Source organism: Orycteropus afer, unplaced genomic scaffold (genome assembly GCF_000298275.1).
Source record: "Orycteropus afer afer isolate SDZICR_OR568_19922 unplaced genomic scaffold, OryAfe1.0 scaffold00160, whole genome shotgun sequence".
In the NCBI taxonomy this organism is placed as follows: domain Eukaryota; kingdom Metazoa; phylum Chordata; class Mammalia; order Tubulidentata; family Orycteropodidae; genus Orycteropus; species Orycteropus afer.
This window is the reverse complement of record NW_006921747.1, coordinates 6,881,792-6,905,532: the sequence shown is the minus strand read 5'-3', so window position 1 is coordinate 6,905,532 and position 23,741 is coordinate 6,881,792. Positions and strand designations below refer to the sequence as shown.

Genomic DNA, 23,741 nt, shown 5'->3' with positions numbered 1-23,741 from the left:
AATATGGATCTCCTCCAGACAGTTGGCCAGGTGGCTGTCTTCGAAATTTCTTGGCATAGCCAAGTAAGCACCTCCAGTGCTGTATCCATTTGTTGAAACATCTCAATAACACTACTAGGCAGCCATATGGGCCAGTATGTAAATGGAAATATTCCAAATAACACATGCTCTGTCACTCTGGGCCCCAGAGAAGGAACAAGGGGAACAGAACCCCAAGCCAACCTACAGTGGACATGTAGCATAAGCAAGAAAAATACATGGTTGTTTTAAGCCTCTGAGATTTGAAGGCTTTTGTTTTGACAGCGTAATCTAGCCTTTCCTAACTGATGTAGAATTTAATAAACAGAAATCTTCCATACATTTTAGAGCCTTAAATAAACATAATAGCTAACTGAGGTGCAAAGAAAGTACTGATTTGGTAAAGATTGACCCTGGTTGAGGGGATTGGGAAAAGCTTCTTGGAGAAGACGTCCATCTGAGATGGATTTTGAAGTTGAGAAGGACATGTAAGGATATGTACAGGGTATCAAGACGATAACAGAGAAAGTATTCAGAAAGGACAAGTAAGATGGGTGTGGCCAGAGCAGTGGATGTCTAATACAAATAGAACTAAAAAGAATAGCATAGATTAAGTCATTACTATATGCCAGTCTCCATGCCGTGGGATTTACTGTGTTTAATCTTCATATTATTCTTATATTTGTTTCCTGTTGCTGCCTTAACAAATGACCACAAAAGCAATAGCTTAAAACATCACAAATTTATTATCTTACAGTTCTGGATATGAAAAATATAGGTTCCACCAGGCTAAAATCAAGGTATCAGTAGGACAATGTTTTATTCTGGGTATTTTAGAGAGAATCTGTTTCCCTGCTCACTCTGATTGTTGGCAGAATTCAGTTCCTTGGCTATACCCATTTAACTAAGGGCTATTCTCAGCTTCTAGAGAACTTTCACTTTCCTTGGTTTATAGCCTCCTTCATCCATCTTCAAAGGCAACAATAGTGGGGCATGCCCCACTCAGACTACAAATCTCTCCTTCCTCTTCCATCTTGTCTCTCTGATCAATTCTTCTGCCTCCCTCTTCCACATTAAAGGCCAGTGTAATTACATTAGGCCCACTTGCATAATCCAGGATAATATCTCTATTTTAACATGCATAATCTTAATTCTAGGAGCTCTGGTGGTGGAGTGCCTAAGGCATTTGACTGCTAACCAGAAGTCGGGTGGTTCAAACCCACCAGCCACTCCTCGGAAGGGAGACTTAGTAATCTACTTTCATAGCAATACCACCTCGGAAACGCAAGAAGGGGCGCTATGAGTCAGATCTGACTCCACAGCAGTGAGTTTGGTTTGGATTTTGGGAATCTTAATTCAAAGGAGCTCTGGTGGTACAAATGGCTAAGCATTTGGCTGCTACCCAAAAGGTTGGTAGCTCAAACGCACCCAGTGACTCTGCAATAGAAAGACCTGGCAATCTACTTCCATAAAGATTGTAGCCAAGAAAATCCTTTAGGGCTGTTCTATTCAATCACATGTAGTCACTATGAGTTGAAAACTGACTCACCAGCACCTAACAACAACAACTACTTTAATTCTATCTGCAAAGTCTCTTTATATGTAATATTAATATTTACAAATTCCCTGGATTAGGGTACGGATGTTCTTCAGAGACCATTATTCTGCCTACCCCAGCAATTTTGTGCATGAGGAAACTGAGGTTTAGTGTGTAGTAAGATACTTTGTCCAAGGTCACCATTGTTTCTCCAAGGTCTGGACAGAATGGCTTTTGATACTAAGCAGCCTGACACCAGAGCCTTTACTCTTAACCACCAACTTTGAGGTTGGGCAATCCTACTTCCGTAGTGATACTGCCTCGGAAACCCAAGGAGGGGTCGCTATGAGTCAGGGCTGACTCGACGGCACATAACAACAACAACAACAACCAACTTTGTGCAGAGAACATAGAAAAGAAAAGTGGAGAATGAGATAGAACAATGGGTTTGGGATTTATTGCGGACGTTCTTGAATTGAAGACACAGACAAAGTTTAAGAGGATATTGCATAGTGATTTACAGTCATCCTGTATTAGTTTCCTATACATGTAACAAATGACTACAAACTTAGTAGGTTAAAGTAACATCCATAAAGTATCTCACAGTCCCTTAGGCCAGAAGTCCAGAATGGCACAAGTTAGTCTCAGGCTCTCATAAGCGGAAATCAACTGTCAGCCAGTTGCATTCTTATTGGAAGCTAGAGGTCCTCTTCCAAGCTCATCTCTATTACAGGACTAAAGTCCCCATTTCCTGGCCATCAACTGGGAACTTCTCTCAGCTTCTAGAGGCCACTCTCAGATACTTGCTCCACAGCCCCCTCTATCTCAGTGATGGAGACCTTCTCTCACATCAAATCCCTCTCACTTTGAATCTGTCTTCCTCTTCTGCTTCCAGCTGGAGAAAACTCTCTGCTTAAAAGGGACTAGCATGGTTAGATTAGACCCACTCAGATAATGTCCCTATCGCAGGGTCACCTTACTAGTTACCTTAATTACATTTGCAAAAGCAAAAATCCCTGTTGTGTTGCAACATGATGTAATCACAGGAGTAACAGCAGGGAGCTCGAGTCATGGGAACATCTTAGAATTCTGCCTACCACATGAATAATAAGAGAGATATCATTGTGAGACCAAAGATTAAGTTGTACTGGCAGAGCTGGATACTAGGGCCCAGGGCCCAGTGATGAGCAGAGTTTCATGTCCTTACTAGGGAGGGCTGCTTCTCTTGTTTGAGAACTGGGGAAAAAGAGCCCTCCCTATCTCCTGAGAATGAAGATGAGTTAAAAGGTTTCTTAGTGTGTCTTTCAAATCATGCATGACCCAGAGCAAGCCCACAGCCAACTACATCTCTAATTATGTCCCTGTAGAGGGAGGACATTCTTGGTGAAAATAACTGAGGGAGAAAGGAGACTCAAAGTTAGCATTCTATCATAATTCAGGCAAATTTATTATAGAGATTCACCAGGAGTGGGAACCTGTCTGAATTTGTGAGAACCTTAGTCTTTCACAATATTTTTTATAGAAATGCAATTCTATTTCACATTTATGCAATAATTTGTTCTATGGCAACTGCTTTGCAGAGTAAGAGTCTGAGGGGACATGCATGGTTTTATGACTATGTAAGCATTATAGATTGCCTGGGATACATTTCCTCAAAAATGGGTGTGTCTAAAGAGTTTGAAATTAGTTTATTGATTCATAGAATAAATGGTTCTTCATGCAATCATTTTTATGCTATTAATTAGCTTAAGGATTTTTTTTTCTGCTGTGGATAGTTTAGAGGAAAGCATTACAAATTGCCTACTTATGGAGTTTCATATTCATTCAACAAATATTAATTGAGAGTGAATTAGGTTCTAGAGGATTATGGAGAAGTCTCAAATTCTTTAATGATTTAATTATTTAGTGTAGTGAAAGAAAGCAGGACAAGGAGTGGCACTGACAGGGAAAGCAGGAGGGTTCAGAGAAGGGAGAAATGAGGACAGAAAGCTGCAAACAGGCAGGCTTCCTGGAGTGGGTGGCACTTGCAGATGGACTTTTAATCATTAAATTCTGAGTCCATGTCCTGCCACCTGAGCCTCAGCTGAATCTAATCTCTCTTTACAGACATTCAAACAAACAAACAAACAAAAAACCTGTCATTGAGTTGATTCCAACTCATGGCTACCCCATGGGTTACAGAGTAGAACTGCTCCATAGGGTTTTCTTGGCTATAAAGTTAATGAAATCAGATTGCAAGGTCCTTCTTTCCTGGTGTTGCTGGATGAGTTCAAGCTGACAACATTTAGGTTAGTAATTGAGCTCAAACCATTTGTGCCACCCAAAAACTTTCACACTCATGAGATGCTGCCCATTACCTTGAAGATATGAAGCCTTTTCTGGCCTCAGAACTTTTGCTCTTCTTGTTTTTTTCTGTCTAGAAAGCTAGCTGTTCCTTCAAATTCTTCATATAGCTGGTTCATTCTCAACCTTCAGCTGTCAGTTTAAATATCAACCCCTTAGAGAGATGGTCACTCACTACCCTATCTGTATTGCCCCTTCCTTTCTTCTCCCTGATTCCTTATCACCCATCAAGTTAGCCATTAGAGAATAATAACAATAAGAATAATTAGTGGTTGATATGAAGAAGTACTGCTATTATCTCCATTTTACAGGTGAAAGAATTTTAATTCAGAGAGCCTAAGTCACTTTTCCAAGATCACACAGTCAGCTAGAGAAGAAGCTGGAATTTTAACCTAGATCAGATGACTCCATAGTCCACGGTTAGGTTTTCTACAAATTGTGAAAATTATAAGTATTCATTTAGAAAAGAAACAGGAAATGAAGCATGAAAGTGGAAAAGAGAACCCATAATCCAGCCACCAAGATGAATGCTGAACCATCTTAGCTTACATACTTCCAGGCACTTATCTCTGTCAGAGTTATAAATGAAACCATATAGTATACACTGTCTTATAACCTGCTTTTTTCATTTCACAACATGTTGAAAAATTCTATGTCATCTTTCATGTCTGAATAGTGGTCACTGTTTCTGTGAGACACCCCTCTGGTCCAGGAACCACGCTAAGCATGTTACTACTCATTCTCACAATATCCGTTTAGGTAGTTTCTTGAGTAGTGCAAATGGTTAATGCATTCAGCTGCTAACCACAAGGTTGGAGATTGGAATCCACCCAGAGGGGCCTCAGAAGAAAGGCCTGATGATCTACTTCTGAAAAATCAACCACTGAAAACCCTGTGGAGCACAGCTATACTCTGGCGTACAAGGTGGCCATCATGAGTTGGAAATGATTCTATGGCAATTGGTGGTTTGGTTATTATTCCCATTTCATAGATGAAAACTCATCTATAACAGAAATACCACAAGTGGGTGGCTTTAACAAACAGGAATTTATTTTCTCATAATTTAGGAGGCTAGAAATCTGAATTCAGGGTGTCTGCCAGCTTTGAGGAAGATTTTCACTTGTCTGTTGGCTCTGGGGAAAGGTCCTTGTCTCTTCTGAGTTTCTGCTTCTGGGCAATCTTCATATGGCTTGGAATGTGTCTTCCCCATCTCTGCTTGTTTATTTAATCCCTTTTATAATTCAAAAAAAGATTTGACTCAAGAATCCCCTACACAAATCCTGTCTTATTAACATAACTAAGACAGCCCATTCTCAAATGAGGTTATAACCACAGGCATACCAAAAACCAAATCAAACTCACTGCCGGCTCATAGTGATCCCTCCTTGTTTTCTGAGGCACTATCTCTATGGAAGTAGATTGCCCAGTCTTCCTTCCCAGGAGTGGCTGGTGGGCTTGAACCACCAGACTTCTGGTTAGCAGTCAAATGCCTTAGGTACTATGCCACCAGAGCTCCTTGCCACAGGCATAGTTAACCCCTATTTACAACACAATTTTGTTGTTGTTGTTGTTGTTGTTATGTGCCATCGAGTCAGCCCTGACTCATAGCGACCCCTCCTTGGGTTTCCGAGGCAGTATCACTACGGAAGTAAGATTGCCCAACCTTCCTTCCGGGGAGCACAATTTTAGTGGGACACAATTCCATCCATAACAGATAGGAAGACTGAGGTTCAGAGAAATGAAATAAGTAGCCCCAAGTTACACCGTTAATAAGTGACAGGGGGTGGAGTCTATAAGCTCCTGGACTCCTGTTTAATAATCTTCTTCACAGCCTCAGAAAGGGCAGAGTGCCCCTTTGAAGAAATAATTGGATAGTTTCTGGATGAGGAGAGGAAAAGCAACACTATTACCAGTATCAAGCTCCCTGTCTCTGGGAGCTATCCTGCTAGTATGGTTGGGGATTGTGGGAGGGAGGGTCTGAGAGTGCAAGGAACTGGGTAGGGTGAAAAAGCTTCTGGCCAATGAAAGTTTTCCAATTGGTTATTTTAACTAAAATAGCTCCTATTAATATTTGCTTTGTGCCAGAGCTCACCAAATGTTAGTTAAAGCAGAAGCATATATTGTTATTTTATCCTCCATTTCCTGATGGGTAAGAGTCTATTTTTAAAAAGCCTACAATATCCCACATTTAAACATGCTTCCAACCCAGAAGAGTTCAAATACCAGACATGTTAGGTCACAGATGACAACCCAGGCCCAACATCAGGCCACTGAAGCAGGGACATAGGTCATCAGAGCTCATCTCACCTCTGAAAACCAGCTGAAGGATCAGCAGATAGTAGGAGCTCAAGGGAGAGGTCTGGAAACAGAGAAATGGTACATTGTGGTGCCATGGGCCAACTGGCTGGCAACAGTAATGAGACAGTGTCTTCTTTTAAGAACTTAAACTCAAAAATATTTGTGGAGGAAATCTCATTTTTAACACCAGTATGCTGCCAAATTTATTTTGTGTCTAGAAACTGTGGACAAGTAAGCAGTGTTTGGACCTGAGAAGGAAGACCTCAAGAGATGAGATAGAGGCCCTGGTCCAATCTGGGCCCACTTTCTATTTCAATGAAATAGACTATTGGAATCCCATGGTCCATTTTCAAGTTACATCATTTGCTTTGTGAATATCACTAAACAACTTCACCTTTCTGAGCCTCAATTTCCTCATTTAGCAAAAGGGTATATACCCTCCTGTCCTGAAGGGATTAGAAAAAGTAGATGTCAAGTCTTTTCTGAAGTATACAACCAAGAGTAGGTGTTCAAAGAATGGTGGCCATTGGTATGATTAATACATTTTATACAAAGTGAAATTCTTGCTGGTTCATGTTCTTGTCCTACCTCCATACCACAGCACATGCTATTCCTGCTCCAGGAAATGACTCTCTTGGCACTTGTTTCTATTTCTGAATGTTCAAGTTTCTACCTGCCCTGCATATACCACTTAAATGGTACCTCTTTCATGCAGCCTTCTCTGATTTCTCCTAGTGGTTTGTGTTTTTCCCACCTCTGCACTTCCTTAGCACTTAATCCATGACTCCCTGTGCCCCAGTCCACTCAATACCACAGTTATCTCTTCCATTAAATGGATTTCCTTGATAATAGATTTCTTATATACTTCCCATCGGGCTAGATATGTAGTTCAAACTCCTTCGATCATGGCTGGTGAAGAAAAATAGAAAGAGAAATGAATTTTAAAAATTTTTGGTGTAGCAGAACTCCAACCAGAGAATAGAAAACTTATATCTTAAAGCCCTGGAATGAGAGACTCCGAAGAGGCATAGTGAGACTTTTCAGGAGCCCAATGCAGCAGATTGGATTATTGCCAGGACTGTAGAGAGGAACACACATTCAAAGTAACACAGTCAACTACCGTCTCTGAAAAGGGCACCATTGTTTCCAACTGTGCAGGTCAAGAGATTTTGTTGCTATGTAAAGCACATGTTGCCCTTGTTTTCTAAGAGGGAGATTAAGTTTCTACCAAGACATTGACCCATAATTTTTCTTGTTCTGGTTATTACACTGGTTTAACTACATTTTATAAATTCAGATCTCCTCTGGCTTCACTTTGTCAGCCAGAAAGGCTAAGCCAGAAAGAACCAGTTTCAAACCCTGGTATGTAGTCAGTTCTCAGTAAATATTTTCATGAGCATTCATTTATTCAATACATGTTCATTGAGCACCTACCATGTGCTAGTCACTATGCTAAGTCCCAGGTATATAGTAGTGAATGAATAATGACACCACTACCATCAATGAACTTACATTTTAGTGAAGGAAGACACATAATAAATGAATAACTCAATAAATATATAGCTATATAAAGATGCTTTTAGACTTTCAAAAGTGCTATCAGAAATGAAAACCGAGAAAATGAAAGAGGGTGGCCAAGGCCATAATACTTAGATTGGTGCATGTGAAGAGGTGACATTTGAGTGGAAACCTGAAGTCAGGCTTTGAAGAATCTCAAGAAGTGAGTTCCAAGCAAAAGGAAGAACAATTACAAAGGTCTTGAGATGGGCAAGAATTTGATGTGTCCCAGGAACTGCAAGAATGATGATGTGACTGGAGCAAAACAACGGTGAGAAAGATGGTACAAGGTGAGATTAGAAATTGGCCCCGATTACAGAGAGTCTTCTAGGCTTTAGCAGAACATTTGGATTTCATTTTTTAAGTGTGAAATATTTTAAGTGGAGTGGGGAACAATATCATCCTATTCACAATTTGAAAAGATCCATTTAGCTTTTGTGTGGACATGGATTGTACAAGGACAAGAGAATTAACAAGGAAAATGTGAGAATAATCTAGGCTAAAATGGTATATGTAGATGTGGTGGACTGAATGTGGAGCCAAAGAAAAGAGACAAGTCAAAATGACACCAAGGTGTTGGTTTGGACAGCAAAATGGACAGTGGTGCCGTTTCCTACAATGAAGAAATAGAGTTTGGTTGTATTTATTTGGAACATTTTGCTGAAGCTTCATTATGAACTAACTTTGTTTTGGATATTTCAGAATTTAGGTATAAAGTAGGAAATCAGACACATGCATTTAGACTTCAGGAGAGAGGCTGGAGATTTATTTAAACTTGGGAGTTATTGGAGTGCTCATATGAAGACCAAGGGGCCAGATAAGATCATATAGTGCAAGCTTGCAGACAAAAAAAAGGAAAGATGGGGAAGCCTGAGCTCTCAGCATTCCAACAGCTCAAGATTAAGCAGAAGAGGTGGAACCAGAATTTAATTAATTAACTAATTCATAACCAACCATTGAGGCAGGAGGAAGCAGGGACCTAGAAGCTAAGAGGAGTATTGCAAGAAGAAAGCAACACCATCCACAGGTGACATCTTAAGCTCTGTTATCCTTTGTGCTAATACAGAACATAGTTTATCTCATTAAAATTTTCTCAATTCATGAGATGGGTTTCATTACCCCCATTTCAGGTGTGAAAACTGAGGCTTGAAAAGTAAATCAAAGAATTAAATTAAAAGCAAATGAATGAACTGATCTACATACATTCTTTGGGAGCTCTGGTAGCACAGTGGCTAAAGGCACTTGACTGCTAACCAGAAGGCTGGCGGTTCAAACCCACCAGCCACTCCTCAGAAGGAAGATGGGGCGGCAATCTACTTCTGTAGTGATACTGCCTTGGAAACCCAAGGAGGGGTCACTATGAGTCGGGGCCGACTCCATGGCACATAACAACAAAACACAACATACATTCTTTGGCAAACTGTGACCACAATGTACTCCCATCACTTCTCCTCAATGCCATGGAGTCAGATTCGACTCATAGCGACCCCTTCTTAGGTTTCCGAGGCAGTATCACTACAGGAATAGATTGCCCCATCTTCCTTCTGAGGAGTGGCTGGTGGATATGAACCACCAGCCTTCTGGTTAGCAGTCAAACGCCTTAGGCACTATGCTACGAGAGCTCCTATGTTGTTGTTGTTATTTGCCATTGAGTCGACCCCGACTCATAGCGACCCCTCCTTGGGTTTCCTAGGCAGTATCACTACGGAAGTAGGATTGCCCAACCTTCCTTCCGAGGAGTGGCTGGTGGGTTTGAACCGCCAGCCTTCTGGTTAGCAGTCAAGTGCCTTAGCCACTATGCTACCAGAGCTCCTAGGAGAGCTCCCATAGTCTACCTAAAAGAGAAAAACCAGGAACACAAGTCTTTTCCTCTTTGCAATACCTCTACAAGTTCTAGACCAGTAGTATCTTACAAAACACTGGGCTTTCCTTGGAACTTTCATTCACCCTTCAGCTGCCCACCCCTTGGACGTACAATCTGAGTCCGGAGCCCTCCTCCGCTCCAGTGCTGGAACACAGTGACCTGCAGCTGGGGCAATTAAAATCAATCACGCCAGCTCTGCCAGGGAAGAGCTAAGTGATTTGCAGCTGGTGAAAATGGGATGATTTGCCACCCAGACACAGCATCTTAGATAAAGTGGCCTCATCAGTGGAATTGTTGCATTTGGCCAGAGCTAATTACTCCGGTCTAGGAACCTCAATGCCTGACACCAAGTAAGCCTCTCTCTGAACATAATCCAGCTCCATAATTAGTCAAGATGGACTTTTTCCTCCTGATAATTTAAAGGAGGGCCATCTGAGCCTGTGCTTTCCCACCCCCTGTTTCCATGACTTTTTTAAAAATAGCCATTTGAAACAGATGACAATGGAAAGCAGGTTGAGCTCGGTGACCTCTGGAGCTCAGCTAAATGAAGGAACACAGGAGGTGTCCCTTCTGTCCCCTTCCTTTTGGGGATGGCAGGCCTGGTTTTGAAGTAAAGAAGTATGTGCATATCCAAGTCCTTGTCAAAGATGTCCTGGAGAGGAGGTTATTGGTATCAAAAGTTGATTGCTGTTTAATTTAATAACTTCCTACTCCCTACACCTCAAGTATCTGCTCTCCTGAAGGCCCTTGCCACCTGCTCCCCAACCTCCACTCTGGCCTTACCTCTCACACTGTCTGCATACCTCCATCCTGAACTGCTTACTCTGTACCAGCCCTATGCTATGAGCTTTACTTGTATTTTATTTTTTAAGCCTTTAAAATACTTTAAGATGACTGATCCTGTTAGTCAGTTTCATAAAAAACAAGCACAAAATTGTGTTGTGACTTGCTCAGTCATACAACCAGAAAGTAACAGGCAGGACCCCACTTTGCTCTCTCTAACCCCCAAACCTATTCTCTTGACCAGTGCCCTCTACTTTCTCCTTAAGGACACCAGAAAAGTCATTGTCAAATGAATCATTCTGAGATGTTATCTGGGTATTTACATGGAAGGGCTAACAACTAGGTACCAAAACCAAAACCAAACTCACTGACATCAAGTCGGTTCTGACTCATAGAGACCCCTCCTTGGGTTTCCAAGGTGATATCACTACGGAAGTAGATTGCCCAACCTTCCTTCTGAGGAGTGGCTGGTGGGTTTGAACCACCAGCCTTCTGTTTAGCAGTCAAATGCCTTAGGTACTATGCCACCAGAGCTCCCAACAACTGAATAGATGACTTTTAAAAGTTCTTGACTACTGGTGCATATTAACTTAGATAAAAAGTCTCTGATTCTCACAGAGATTTAGAATGGGAGTCAACAAACTATAGCCTAGGAGCCAAATCCAGCCAGCCTCTTGTTTTTGTAATTAAAGTTGTATTGGAATACAGCCATACACATGTGTTTACATATTATCCTTAGCTATTTCCATGTCAAAACATCAGAGATGAGTTGTTGGGACCAAGACCCTCAAAGCCAAAATATTTACTGACTGGGCCTTTACTGGAAACATTTGCTAACTCCTGGTCTAGATCAAATTCAAGCTGAAAGATTAGAAATACATATTTAAAGGCCTGCATTTAATATTGATCAATAACCAGGACAAGAAATGTCTCTCTTTCAGAATAGAGAATGGTACAATTAGATCCTTACTATCTTCCATTATCCAGTTATTTAATGACACATTTAGTATTTTGTTAAAAGAAATTTTGAAAAATCATCTGCAAGATGACAACTTGATGACAGCATCTGACTCCCAGATTTTATCACAATTCACTCACCCAACAGGTGTGACCTGTCACTTGACAGCTCCTTCTCCTATGGGTCACCATGTCCTATCACTGTGATCTTTCATCACTTCAATCAACCCACCACTCCTAATTTCTGTAGGTTCTGCTTTATTTCAATCCTTCATTATTGTTAACAAATATCATAAATAATAATCACAAACCACCAGTTACCATCAAGTCTATTTCAACTCGTGGCAAACCCACCATATATGTCAGAGTTACAATGATGCTCTCTAGTGTTTTCAATGGCTGATTTTGCAGTAGTAGGTTGTCAGGCTTTTCTTCCAAGATTAGTAATTACGGTAACATCTTAAATAATTACAGCAGTGTTGTTAGTGCTGTAGTAGAAGAATGATGGTGGTATAATGAGAACACCAAAAAGTTTGCTCAGTTCTTTGTTGGCAAAGATCAGGGAAGAGTTTATGGAAATGAACTAATCCTCTCACTCTTCCTTTTACCTCTACCAACCATACCTTTACCAACCCCCACCCCTATTCTGCTTAGTTATCTCCTATTCATACTTCAGTGCCTAACACAGGTATCTCCACCTCTGGTAAATTTCCCTGACCTTTGCCAGCAGAGTATTTAGCAGCCCCTCTGTGCTCCTTTAGTGCTACTTTTTCATTGGTCACATAATTAAAGATACTACTATAGCATAGTGGCTAAGACACTTGCCTGCTCACCAGAAGGCTGGCGGTTCAAACCCACCAGCCACTCCTCGGAAGGAAGGTTGGGCAATCCTACTTCCGTAGTGATACTGCCTCAGAAACCCAAGGAGGGGTCGCTATGAGTCAGGGCTGACTCGACGGCACATAACAACAACTATAATATGGCTTATGTTTATGTAAGTTGGTGATTACAGTTTTACCAACAGCTTACTATGTGCCACACACTGTACTAAGTGTATAACAGGGAATCCAGAGGTCCTGACTTCAGAGCATTCCTCCATTTTCTCCATCACATTGTGAGATGATGGAATGGAAAGAACTATGTGTATTTGCCTTTATCTTCCCAATTTCCAAATTTGCCTACTATACAAGTTTTTAAGAAATATTTGTAAAATTAATGGATGAACATTGTGGTATGTGGAATTCTAAAGATTCCTGTCCCCTGGTTATTCAAACAAACACTAATCTAGGTACTGCTGTGAAGCTAATTTGAGCATGTAATTAAAGTCCCAGGTCAATTGACCTTAAGATATGGAGGTTACCTAGGTGTATCTGAGTCAATCAGGTGAGCCCTTTAAAGGCAGAGATAGTCTCCAGTTGATATAAGTCAGAGAGATTCAAGAGACATTTGATACACCACTGCCAGCTAGCTTCAAGATTGGTGGTGAGGAATGCATGTAGCTGAGAGAAGCCCTTGCTAACAGATAGCAGGGAAACAGGGACCTCAGCCAGAAGGAAATGAGTTCTGCCAACAATGAGTAAGTTTGAAAGAAGGTTCTGAGCTCTAGATGAGAACCATAGCCCCAGTCAACACCTTGATTTCAGCCTGGTAAAACCCTGAGCAGAGAATCCAGCCTCACTGCACCAGATTCTGACCTACAGAACTGTGAGATAATAAACAGGTGTTGTTATAAGCTGCTAAGTTTGTGATAATTACACAGCAATAAAAAGTGAATCCAAATAGGTTTCCAGCTCTACAGAGATGTTGGTGGTCCAACTGCTTTCTGTGGATCCCAGAGTTTCCACTGAGCTTTATAAGAAGTGAATCTTGGCTGTGATTCAGCATCTTGGAGGAGTGTGGATTAAGGAGGTCCATGACTACCTACAAATGAGCCAGTTTTAGTAAGTGAGGGAAGTAGTGTTCTGTAGTGTCTAGAGTGCTGGACAGGAAGTAATGAAGTCCTGTTTCTGGTCACAGCTCTGCTGTTGCCTCTCTATGTGATCCTGAGCCAGTCATTGTCAGTGTCTGAAACAGAGTTCTTTCATCTATAAGATGGGGATAGCCATCCCTTACCCATCCATTTCACAGGGTTATAAATGAAGTTCAAGTAAGATAATGGTTCCAACAAGGCATTTAAGTTGTGACCAATTCTGGAGGAACATAAGGGATTCCTCAGTCACTGAGGGAGCTTTGGGAAGAGCTGTGCCAAGTTAAGAGACAAATAGAATTCAGGTGATGACTGAGCAGACCTCCAAGGAGTTCAGAGCACAGCTGTCCCTTCCTTACTGAGAAAAGTGCTGCTTTGCCCTGTGGCTCCCTGGAAGAATAATCATCATAAAGACAATGCCTTGTGTTTCAATAGTGTTTTTGAAAATACTTCCCCCTCTACCATTTTATTATAATTCCAATAACTTGTATTAGTAAAAGGAAAAGAATGACTAAGAGTCTTTCTAGTTCTGAAAGTTTTGTTTTTTTTCACCATGAAGTAGGACAAGTTTCATCCATTATACAGAGGAGGAAGACTGAGACCCAGTAGGGCTGGTGACTTGCCAAGGTCATGGAGCTAGTCAAGGAGAAAGCAAAAGTTCTCATTCCCATTCCAGGTCTAACTCCAGCTCATTACCTATGGCTATGGAACTGGGAAAATGCAGTTAGTGAACAGAAACTCAACTTCCCCTATGCTGGGAGAACTGAACTGAAATGAAAGTGAGGTGGGAAGTTGCTTTACACTCAAGTTCCCATCTTGTGCATTAGATGTAAATGAAACATTGGAATCATGTCATATTTGAAGAGACTCCTCCCTGCAGCCTTCCAGTTATTCCACTGAGGACACTTGCTGACTGTTAAACAGCAAAATCTTTCTTTGGTGTCTTCATTAAGTAGGTGCGGATGTAGAGAATAATACCATGTAGGGAAAGCTGTGCTCAATACCCAGCAGATAAATATTAATTAAACCAGAGCAGAGCAAAGTTGCCTTAGGCCTGGAACTTTCTTAGGAAGCCTTCCAGCTTCACTAGGTGATCTCGAATTTGGCATAACTTAGATGGATCCTCAGTTCTGTAATGTTGGAAAAGGAGGAAGCCATCCTGAGGGCTGGCTTGAAGCCATGACTCCAGACACCCTGGGCCATAGGCAGTTTGGTATTCTTCTGACCCTGACAACTATTCCTGGTGTCTATAAACCAAAGTGAATAGAGCCACAGGGTTCTGAGAGAGGAGGCATTAATGTATTTGCTTGTTATGGAGGGCTCCTCTGTGCTGAGGTCCCTGGGTGGTACTCAGCTACTAACAAAAATGTTGGCGGTTCAAATCTACCCAATGACACCATGAAAGAAAGGCCTGGTGATCTAATTCTTTAAGATGAGAGCCATTGAAAACCTATAGAGTACAGTTCTACTCTGAAACACATGGAGTTACCATGGGTTGGAATTGACTCCATGGCAATCGTTTTTCTCTGTACTGGCCAGCATATAGAGGAGAAAGACTGAGACCCAGTAGGGCTGGTGAGCAACCAAATGTTGCTATAAAAGAATTGAAAGGTTCCTTCAGTCTTGCAGAGTTTATGGTCTATGGGGAAAACACAAAGTAAAACAATCAGAAAAACATGTCAGATTTCAAGTGTGGCAATTGCTGCATGATCTAATGTTTGGATGCTGGAAAAGTGATGCCTGGGTTGGGATTTGGGGTATGAATTGGAATTTAAGGAGTCAAGCAGGGAAAAGAGAAACAAGTGATAAGGAAGGGAGCTTTGTGAATATGAAGGACAAAGGCAGGCCAACATGACTGGAGTACAGAGAGCACACTGTGGGATGGTATTGGCAAGAGAGCAGGGAGGTAATCAAGGAGTTTAAATTTTAGTCCAAACGCAAGAGGAAGGCTCTCATGGGTTTTAACAAGAGAAGAACCATGATGCCATTAATGTTTTTATTTTTAAAAGATCATTAAAGCTGCCTTGCAGAAATCAGATTAGGCAGGGGAACAGGGGGTTGGGGACAGATTGGAAGCATGAAGTCCAGTTGGGATGCCATTACAGTCATCCAGAGTAGGAACAGGAGCAGCAGGCTTCTGCTGGGGGCCCAAGAACACTCATCAGTCACCTCCTAAGGTTTAAAAACACTGGACTAGGTATCCAAAGACTGGAATGATGTTGAGTCAAACTGTGTACTAGTCCTGTGACTTTGAGGGAGTGGTATTGCCTTTATTATTTCAGCTTGTTTGATTGTCCAATGGAAGCCACACATCTTGGCCTACTTATTTATTATTTTAATCATGCAGTCTCAGAGATGGGAGGATTGTGAGAGGAAGTAGCCATTCTCTGGCCCCACATGATGCTCAACCCCTCCTCTGTCTTGCACATTCTAGTTGCAAGTGTGTCCCCAGCACTTGATACTTGTGGGGGGGCGGACAACAATAGGCACCAAGTACATCTCTGTAAATGATTCACCACTGGAGCACCTTCAGAGATTGGGAAACTCACTCTCACCCCCAGGAGAACCAGCTCATTGCTGCACCACACTGCTCATCAATGATATTATCCTTCTATTTAGTTAATAGGAGCTCTGGTAGCATAGTGCCTAAGGCACTTGACTGCTAACCAGAAGGTTGGCAGTTCAAACCCACCAGCCACTCCTCAGAAGAAAGGTTAGGCAATCTACTTCCATAGTGATACCACCTCGGAAACCCAAGGAGGGGTCGCTATGAGTCAGGTCCTACTCCGTGGCACATAACAACAGCAACAACATTTAGTTTGTGTTTGTTTCCTGGAAAGTCTGCCAAACACTCCTAAATTAGATCATACAAAGCATATCCCACACTAACCTTTAATGAACATATTCTTTCAAGTCTTTTTCTAGTTAAATGTCTCCTCTTCCTGCAGCTGTTCTTCATGTGACATAACTTTGTTCTACTGTCCTGGTTCTATTCCTTTGAAGATGTTTCCTCTTATTTCCTTCATTCAACATGAAGCATCTGGGAATTTTCATTTTCACATAGAGAGCAATAATGTATATTTGTTAGATTTCTTGGAGTCAACACTGTCTCACAGAGTGAAGAGGAGTCTTTATGAAGTGGAGATAGGGTGGGGTACACTGGAATGCAGGGATACTACAGATAGGGTCCATCAGGGTTTGGAAAACACTGTGCAACAATTTGAGTGATGTCTGGGCAGGCCTGGACACTGTCCTGAGTCACAGTGTGACTTCAAACTCTTGAGTTTATCTGTTAAACTGAGCTGGATTGGTTATTTCTTTGGTTATTAAGTATCAGGTTCTAGTCAAGCAGTGTTAAAGTCACCTACTGTAAGCTTTGAGCCTAAGGATGTCAGAGCACATAATTGAAAGGGTCCAGAGGGATGGCAGCTCCAGGATTACAGTTCCTTGATAGTGGGTTTGAAGAGGATTGAAAGGGAATAACTTTGTAATTATATGATTCAATATTATGTAGTGTCATGTCTAACTACCATACAATATCACCCCATATAACACCCAAAATCATCTGTAGTATCTTGGGGAACCCATGGACTTGGAAATCTCCTAACCAAATCAGAGAAATTACAGTGAAACTCTTGGCTAGAGTTTGTTTTGGGCATAAAAGAGGAGAATCGGAGTCAAAGTTCAAAGATAAATTTCTTACCTCAAGTGTGATCATCATATATGCCACTTTGACCAGGAACAAAATATTCTTTTTCTTTGTCTCAGCCAAATCCTCTTTCTTTGTGCCAAAGGGAGAACTGCACTTGTTCTCAATGGTGATGTTCCCCAAAGCGGCTAGAATATAGCTGTTCTCATGCTATTTCCAAAATAGTCTCCCTTTCCTTCCGTCTAGTCCATAATTTTGGTGGCTTTTGCCAGCAAAGAGAGCAATACTGAGAAGGCAGTCTGAAAACAATAAACGACATGATAAAACATATACATCGTGTGTGTAAATACCTTTGCATTCAAGTATATATGCAAGTTTGAAGTACATGAAATTGCATTTTAAAGAATGCTTCTCTCTGCAACTTTGTAGGCAAGTGTTTACATACCTGTGTCTTTATTGGCATGTGTCTCATTGTGTATGTATGTGTGAAAGTCAGTGTGAATATGTAACTGTGGGCTTTATCATCCCTGAAGAGCAGCAACCCCACTGATCTTTATCCATGATAAAGAAAAAAAAAAAAAATGTAGTGTGAATCTTTATTTTTCTGACATGTGAATTCTCACATCTTGCTGATAGAGGAGCGTGGTGCAATAGGACTTGACAGCTCTGCTGATGGGGCTCCAGCTGACTCCCATCCCTCCTCATATCTCCTGCAACTGATGTCCCAGCTTCTGATGCCTCTTTCCCTTTGGCCTGCAGGTCCCTGTCCGGCCGCATTGTTGGTGGTGTCTGGTGGTTCTTCACCTTGATCATCATCTCCTCATACACAGCCAACCTGGCTGCCTTCCTGACTGTGGAGAGGATGGTGTCTCCCATTGAGAGTGCAGAAGACTTAGCAAAGCAGACGGAAATCGCTTACGGGACACTGGAAGCAGGATCCACTAAGGAGTTCTTCAGGGTAGGGACATCATTTATCCCAGGCACTTTAACAAAAGGGAACTAACATTGTCATTATAGGCAGCCAGGGCAACTGCTTAATTTAGTTCAAAGTGGGGAAAGTCATAACATGTCTCAATTATCTATAGAGCACTGACAAATCTACATGTCTACCTTTGTAGAAACTTCAAAGAGTCCCTGGGCAGTACGTATGGATAACACACTCAACTGCTAACTGAAAGGTTGGAAGCTCAAGTCCACCCAGAGGCATCTGGGAAGAAATTATTGGTGATCTACTCCCAAAAAATCAGCCATTTTAAACCCTATTGAGCACAGTTCTGCTCTGGCACACGTGGGGTTGCCATGAGTTAGAAATGACACAATGGCAACTGATTGTGGTGGTAGTGGGAGTAGAAGCTTCAAAGTTCCTGCATTGATAGAGAATCCTTGTGTATGTCATGTTATGCCAAGCTCTCTGAGCACTGCAAAGAATCTCAGATACAATTCCCTCTCTGATTCCACAAGGAACTTACAGTCTAGTTAGTAATCGATTAGTCACAGCGAACTGGATGTCTTTTTGTCCCCTACTATCTCATAGCAGGAGCTCAATGGAGGTTGATTTGCTTGATAAGGAGTTAGTGTATGGTATAAATAAATAAATAAATAAAATAGCTAGAATAGGAGGTCTCCTAAATAGTGACAAAAAAAGAGAAAATGTGGAATGAGTATCACTGGAGGCAGTGAGCAAAAATCAGAGAAGCAGAGGGCTTAGGAGCAAAAACTGTAAGATGAGCCACATCTGAGTCCAGAACTTGGTTCCATTCCTTATTGCTCCATGGCACTCAGTCTCTTTGACACCATCTACCTGTCTATAAAATGAGGATAATAATGTCTATCTCAAAGAATTGTTATGAAATTACAAGAGCTAATTCATCTAAGGTGAAAACAAAGAATAATGAATGATAGCCCCATTTACTGTTAAAGTTTCAGAGAGAAGCAGGCATCTGAGAGTCATCTTGAAAATAGGTGAGAATTCCAACCATACCAGGTAGAGCTGAAAACATTTCTGAACATCCAACAAACTAGGCTCACCCTGAGAAGCTAAATACATTCTAGGCAAAAGGCACAACTTAAATGAATGTCCAAAAGTGGGAAAGCCTGGGAAGTAGATCCCACTGTATTGCAGTTTCTTGCCACAGGTGATTTACTTAATAAGCAAGGTAAGCACAGGCTTACTTTTGCTTACTTACTAATTTGTAGTGAACAATTCCAAAGTTGTGAAAAATATGTTCACTACAGATAGTAAGTAAGCACAAATTAAGCTTGTGCTTACTTTGCTTGCTGTTGTTGTTGCTGTTGTGTGCCGTGGAGTCAGCCCCGACTCATAGCAACCCCTCCTTGGGTTTCCGAGGCGGTATCACTACAGAAGTAGATTGTCCAACCTTCCTTCTGAGGAGTGGCTGGTAGGTTTGAACCGCCAGCCTTCTGGTTAGCAGTCAAGTGCCTTAGGCACTACCCTACTAGGTACTTTGTCCCTGTCAGGATTGTAAATTTGAAAAGAGGCTTTGATTCTGCAGGAAGGTGCTGTGGGGTTGGGAAAGAGACAGAGATAGATGCCACTCATACCTAGCAGCAGAATCTTTGATGTGGTAAAAAAAAAAAAAAAAGTGAAATTTTTAATTACAGATTAGTAAGTAAGCACAAGCAAGCCTCTACTTACCTTGCTTATTTGGGTAATCCAACACTGTTCTTCATCATGGGCTCTGTGTTCTAAACATTAGGCAAGAAAGGGACCAAAGTCATAACCATCACTGATCCAGGCTCTAGAGTTGAAACCATCCATTTTCAATACACAGGAGAAAGAAGGGGCTTTGGAAGTCACCTGAACTGCACCTGTTATCCCGGAGAGGGGAATGACTTGCTTGAGGCCACCCAGCTAGTTTGGAGGAAAATTGCTTATAGTCTCATTATAATTCCTTGACACTTCTAGCCTGCAACCAGTGTGTGAAGTAGATGCCTGACGTTTGTCCATGAAGCCAGCCCTCTGTACCACCCCAGCAGAGCAATTGGGAACCACCTGATCCACTTAACAATGCTCTTGTCCCTTTATCTATACAACACAGTTTTACAGTCCCCAAAGCATGTTCACAGCCACGGTCCTATGTATGAGCCACCTGTGACCTAAGGCCAAACAGGGATTATGGAGTCTATTTTATTAATAAGAAATTGAAATTCAAGTAGTTTACAATGCAGGTGTTACCAGTGGGTACCAAATCTGAGTTTATTAGCTCCAGCCTGTTTTGCCATTGAACCATGGAACACTGTCTTAATGTGGTAGTGTCATTGGTAAATGTTTGAGTTAGACTCTCTGCTTCCCAAAGGCTATGGCATTATATAATAGGAATCTCCAAAGGCCTCTCAAGTTCAGGACATATCTTCTAGGATAGGATTTGAGGTCATTCCCTACATATCCCACTTGGCATCTGGTCATAGGCTTCTGAAGAGGAGAGGGTCTTCCACTAGAGAGGTAAGCCCAGAAAGGTGCTGGTGGGAGCATCTGTATCATTGACCCTGACATTGGGCCTGGCCTGGCCTTCCTTAAATGATTGCAACTTTGACTTTTTGCCTCTTGCCTCTAAATACCTGATTCTACCACATAGCCACTATTAATAAGCACGTTTTCCCATATTTTGAGTCCCTGGGTGATGCAAAGAGTTAACACACTCAGCTGCTAACTGAAAGATTAGAGGCTTGACTCTACCCAGGGTGCCTCAGAGAAAGGCCTGGTAATCTACTTCCAAAAATGCAGTCATTGAAAACCCTATGGAGTACAGTTGTACTTGGACAAAAATGGGGTCTCCATGAGTGAGAATCAACTCAACAACAACTGTTTTTTTGCCTGTTTTTCTCTTATAATTGGGCTTAAATAGGACTTCCCACTAGTCAGTGATCCTCTGTCTTCTAAGACTATATATTATTCTTTGTTTACTTTTTATGCTACCTTCCAGCTATTTACAAGAAATAGTCATCCTCTCATCTGCCTCCCATCTTCTACTACAAACCCAGTGTCTTCTATTCAGCATCATGCCAATTTAGCTCTCAGTGCTCACCTTTGTATGCTTTATTGTCTAATCTAATCATTTCCTTTAACCTTTCTACATTTCAGATAAACTTTAGACTACATCCTATAAAACCAAAACCAAACCCAACCCACTGTCATCAAGTCAATTCCAACTTATAGAGATCCCCATTGGGTTTCCAAGGTGGTAAATCTTTACAGAAGTAGACTGCCCGGTCTTCCTTCCTCAGAGTGGCTGGTGGGTTTGAACTGCCAGCCTTCTGGTTAGTAGTCAAATGCCTTAGGCACTGCACCTGCAGAGCTCCGTACATCCTATAAGGCAGAATCTATAACTCCTTTTCTCTTTTGGTAACAAAAAGTCTGTCTACCAGAGTCTTGTTCTTACTGCCTCTGTGGAATCATAATTCTATACATCCCAAGCTAGGTGGACCTGGGAACAAATGTATTCTAACCTTACTGTTTTACAGTTGGGGAAGCTGAGGCCGGAGAAGAAAGTAGGCATGCCCTAGCTAATCAGAAGTACAGCTGGGACTTAAGTGATACTGCCTTGGAAACCCAAGAAGGGGTCGCTATGAGTTGGATCTGATGCCATGGCAGTGAGTTTTGTTGTTGGTTTATCTTTATGGAAGAAGATCTCCAGGTCCTTTCTTACCACCAACTTTTTAATTAATAGCTAATACTTTAACCATTGTACCACCAGGGCTCCTTCCCTGGTGATTAAAAACCAAAAGATTTAAAACAAAAAAACAAACGTATTGCCATCAAGTCTATTCCAGCTCATAGAGACACTACAGGACAGAAGAGAACTGCCCCATAGGGTTTCTGAGGCTGTAAATCTTTATGGAAGTAGGCTGCCACATCTTTCTCCTCAGTGTGGCTGGTGGGTTCAACCATGCCTAGAAAATCACATGGGATTTCTATGAGTTGAAATCAAGTCGATGGCACCTAACAACCCTAAAGGAAAACCTAAAGAAAGGGCATAATTATTGGTAATAATTGCACCATTTGTGGAATGCCTACCATGTGCCAGGTCCTCAGCTATTCATTAACTTGTTGTTGTTGTTGTTGTTGTTTGCCGTCGAGTTGGCCCCGACTCATAGCGACCCCTCCTTGAGTTTCCGAGGCAGTATCACTACGGAAGTAGGATTGTCCAACCTTCCTTCCGAGGAGTGGCTGGTGGGTTTGAATCACCAGCCTTCTGGTGAGCAGTCAAGTGCCTTAGGCACTATGCTTCATTAACTTACGCACTCATATAATCTTCACAGCAATGTTGTGCAGTGGGTTCTATGATCACCATTGACAGGAGAAGAACACGAAGGCCCAGAAAGGTTATATTGCTTGCCTGAAGTCCCACTACTAGTAAGTTCAAAAGAGTGAAGTGAAGAAGGAAACTGGTTGCAGTGGAAAGGTACCAAGTGTGGAATCAGGAGACCCCGGTTTTACTCCTGGCCCTGCCACTAACAAGCACATGACACTGGGCAATTCATTACCACATTGTAGGCCTCAGTTTCCTTATCTGTAAAAGGAGCATGCTGATAAGATGGGTGCCATGGGCCCTTCCATCTCTGTGACTTTGACCTAGAGAATGACCCCATCAGGACTTTGGTGGATGGAGAGACAAGGTCACCTATCACCCCCATAAGGCAGAAAGAGGAAATGGTAAAATAAGAATTCTTCTAGCCCAGTCTTTGAAAAATCTGGCGTTAGGTCCCTATGGTAGCCTGGAGCTTTATAACAGCCCCAACCCAAAGTCACTTAATCCTCCATCGACAGTTTAATTAAGATGTGAGAAGGGCCGTGGGAGCTGCTGATGATAGGAGAGATCCAAGAACAAATACCCTAATATGCTTCCAATCTTGCCTGCCACTCATCCTCCCTTCACATTCCTGGAGATTAGATTGTCCTGATTGTGCGCTCCAGGTGGCCGTGAGCACAGCCTCAGAGTTGGGGGCACTGGAATGAGGCTGAGAGGACGTGTTAATTTTCTGCGTGCCACTGCCCACCCAGGGGCTCTTCAGCTCAGCCTGTCAGCAGCCCGATCCCCTGCTGTGTCCATCCTGTCAGGTCATATTGTATCTTGCAATTGCCCTGCTGCGTGTTTTGTTGCTTTTGTGCCTTGAAGACCGTCTGCAAATCTGGTCACAGCTGAATTTATACATTTCCCCTTTTCCAGAAGAGACCTTCTGGTTAGCAGTCAGATGCCTTAGGCACTACGCCACCAGAGCTCCAAATACATTGTAGATGCTGATTGGTTCTGGGTACTTCCTTCCCTAACCTTGGAATCCTCCCTCCCTTTTCTCCCTTCTTTTGTCTTTCTTATATTGATGTTGTTGCTTAAATGATTTATCTTCATGTTAATAATTGGGCATTTCAAGCTAGCAAGGGCCTTAAAAATTACCATGCCCAAATTCCTTATGGCACAGATAGGAAAACTAAGGCCTAAAGAGAAGGAATTTTGCAGACTCTAAACCACAAATTAGAAGTAGAACTAAGACTAAAACCCAAGGCTTCCCACTCACAGTCCAGTATCCTTTCCAAATTATAAACTATACTTTAAAACAAATTATCTAGTTTATCTAATGTTGTTGTTGCTATGTGCCATCGAGTTTGCCCCAACTTGCAACCCCTCCTTGGGTTTCCCAGGCAGTATCACTACAGAAATAGATTGCCCAACCTTCCTTCCGAGGAGTGGCTGGTGGGTTTGAACTGCCAGCCTTCTGGTTAGCAGTCAAGTGCCTTAGGCACTATGCTACC

The 23,741-nt window shown here is 41.9% G+C and overlaps 1 protein-coding gene across 1 annotated transcript in view; it reads left to right on the top strand.

Moving 5' to 3' along the window:
• Positions 1-23,741, top strand: part of GRIA1 (glutamate ionotropic receptor AMPA type subunit 1) — a 515,315-nt gene that overhangs the window by 446,980 nt on the left and 44,594 nt on the right. Inside the window, exon 12 of the mRNA XM_007946426.2 lies at positions 17,732-17,930. Within this exon, the coding sequence (XP_007944617.1) occupies positions 17,732-17,930 (199 nt within the window). The remainder of the gene's footprint in view (positions 1-17,731; positions 17,931-23,741) is intronic.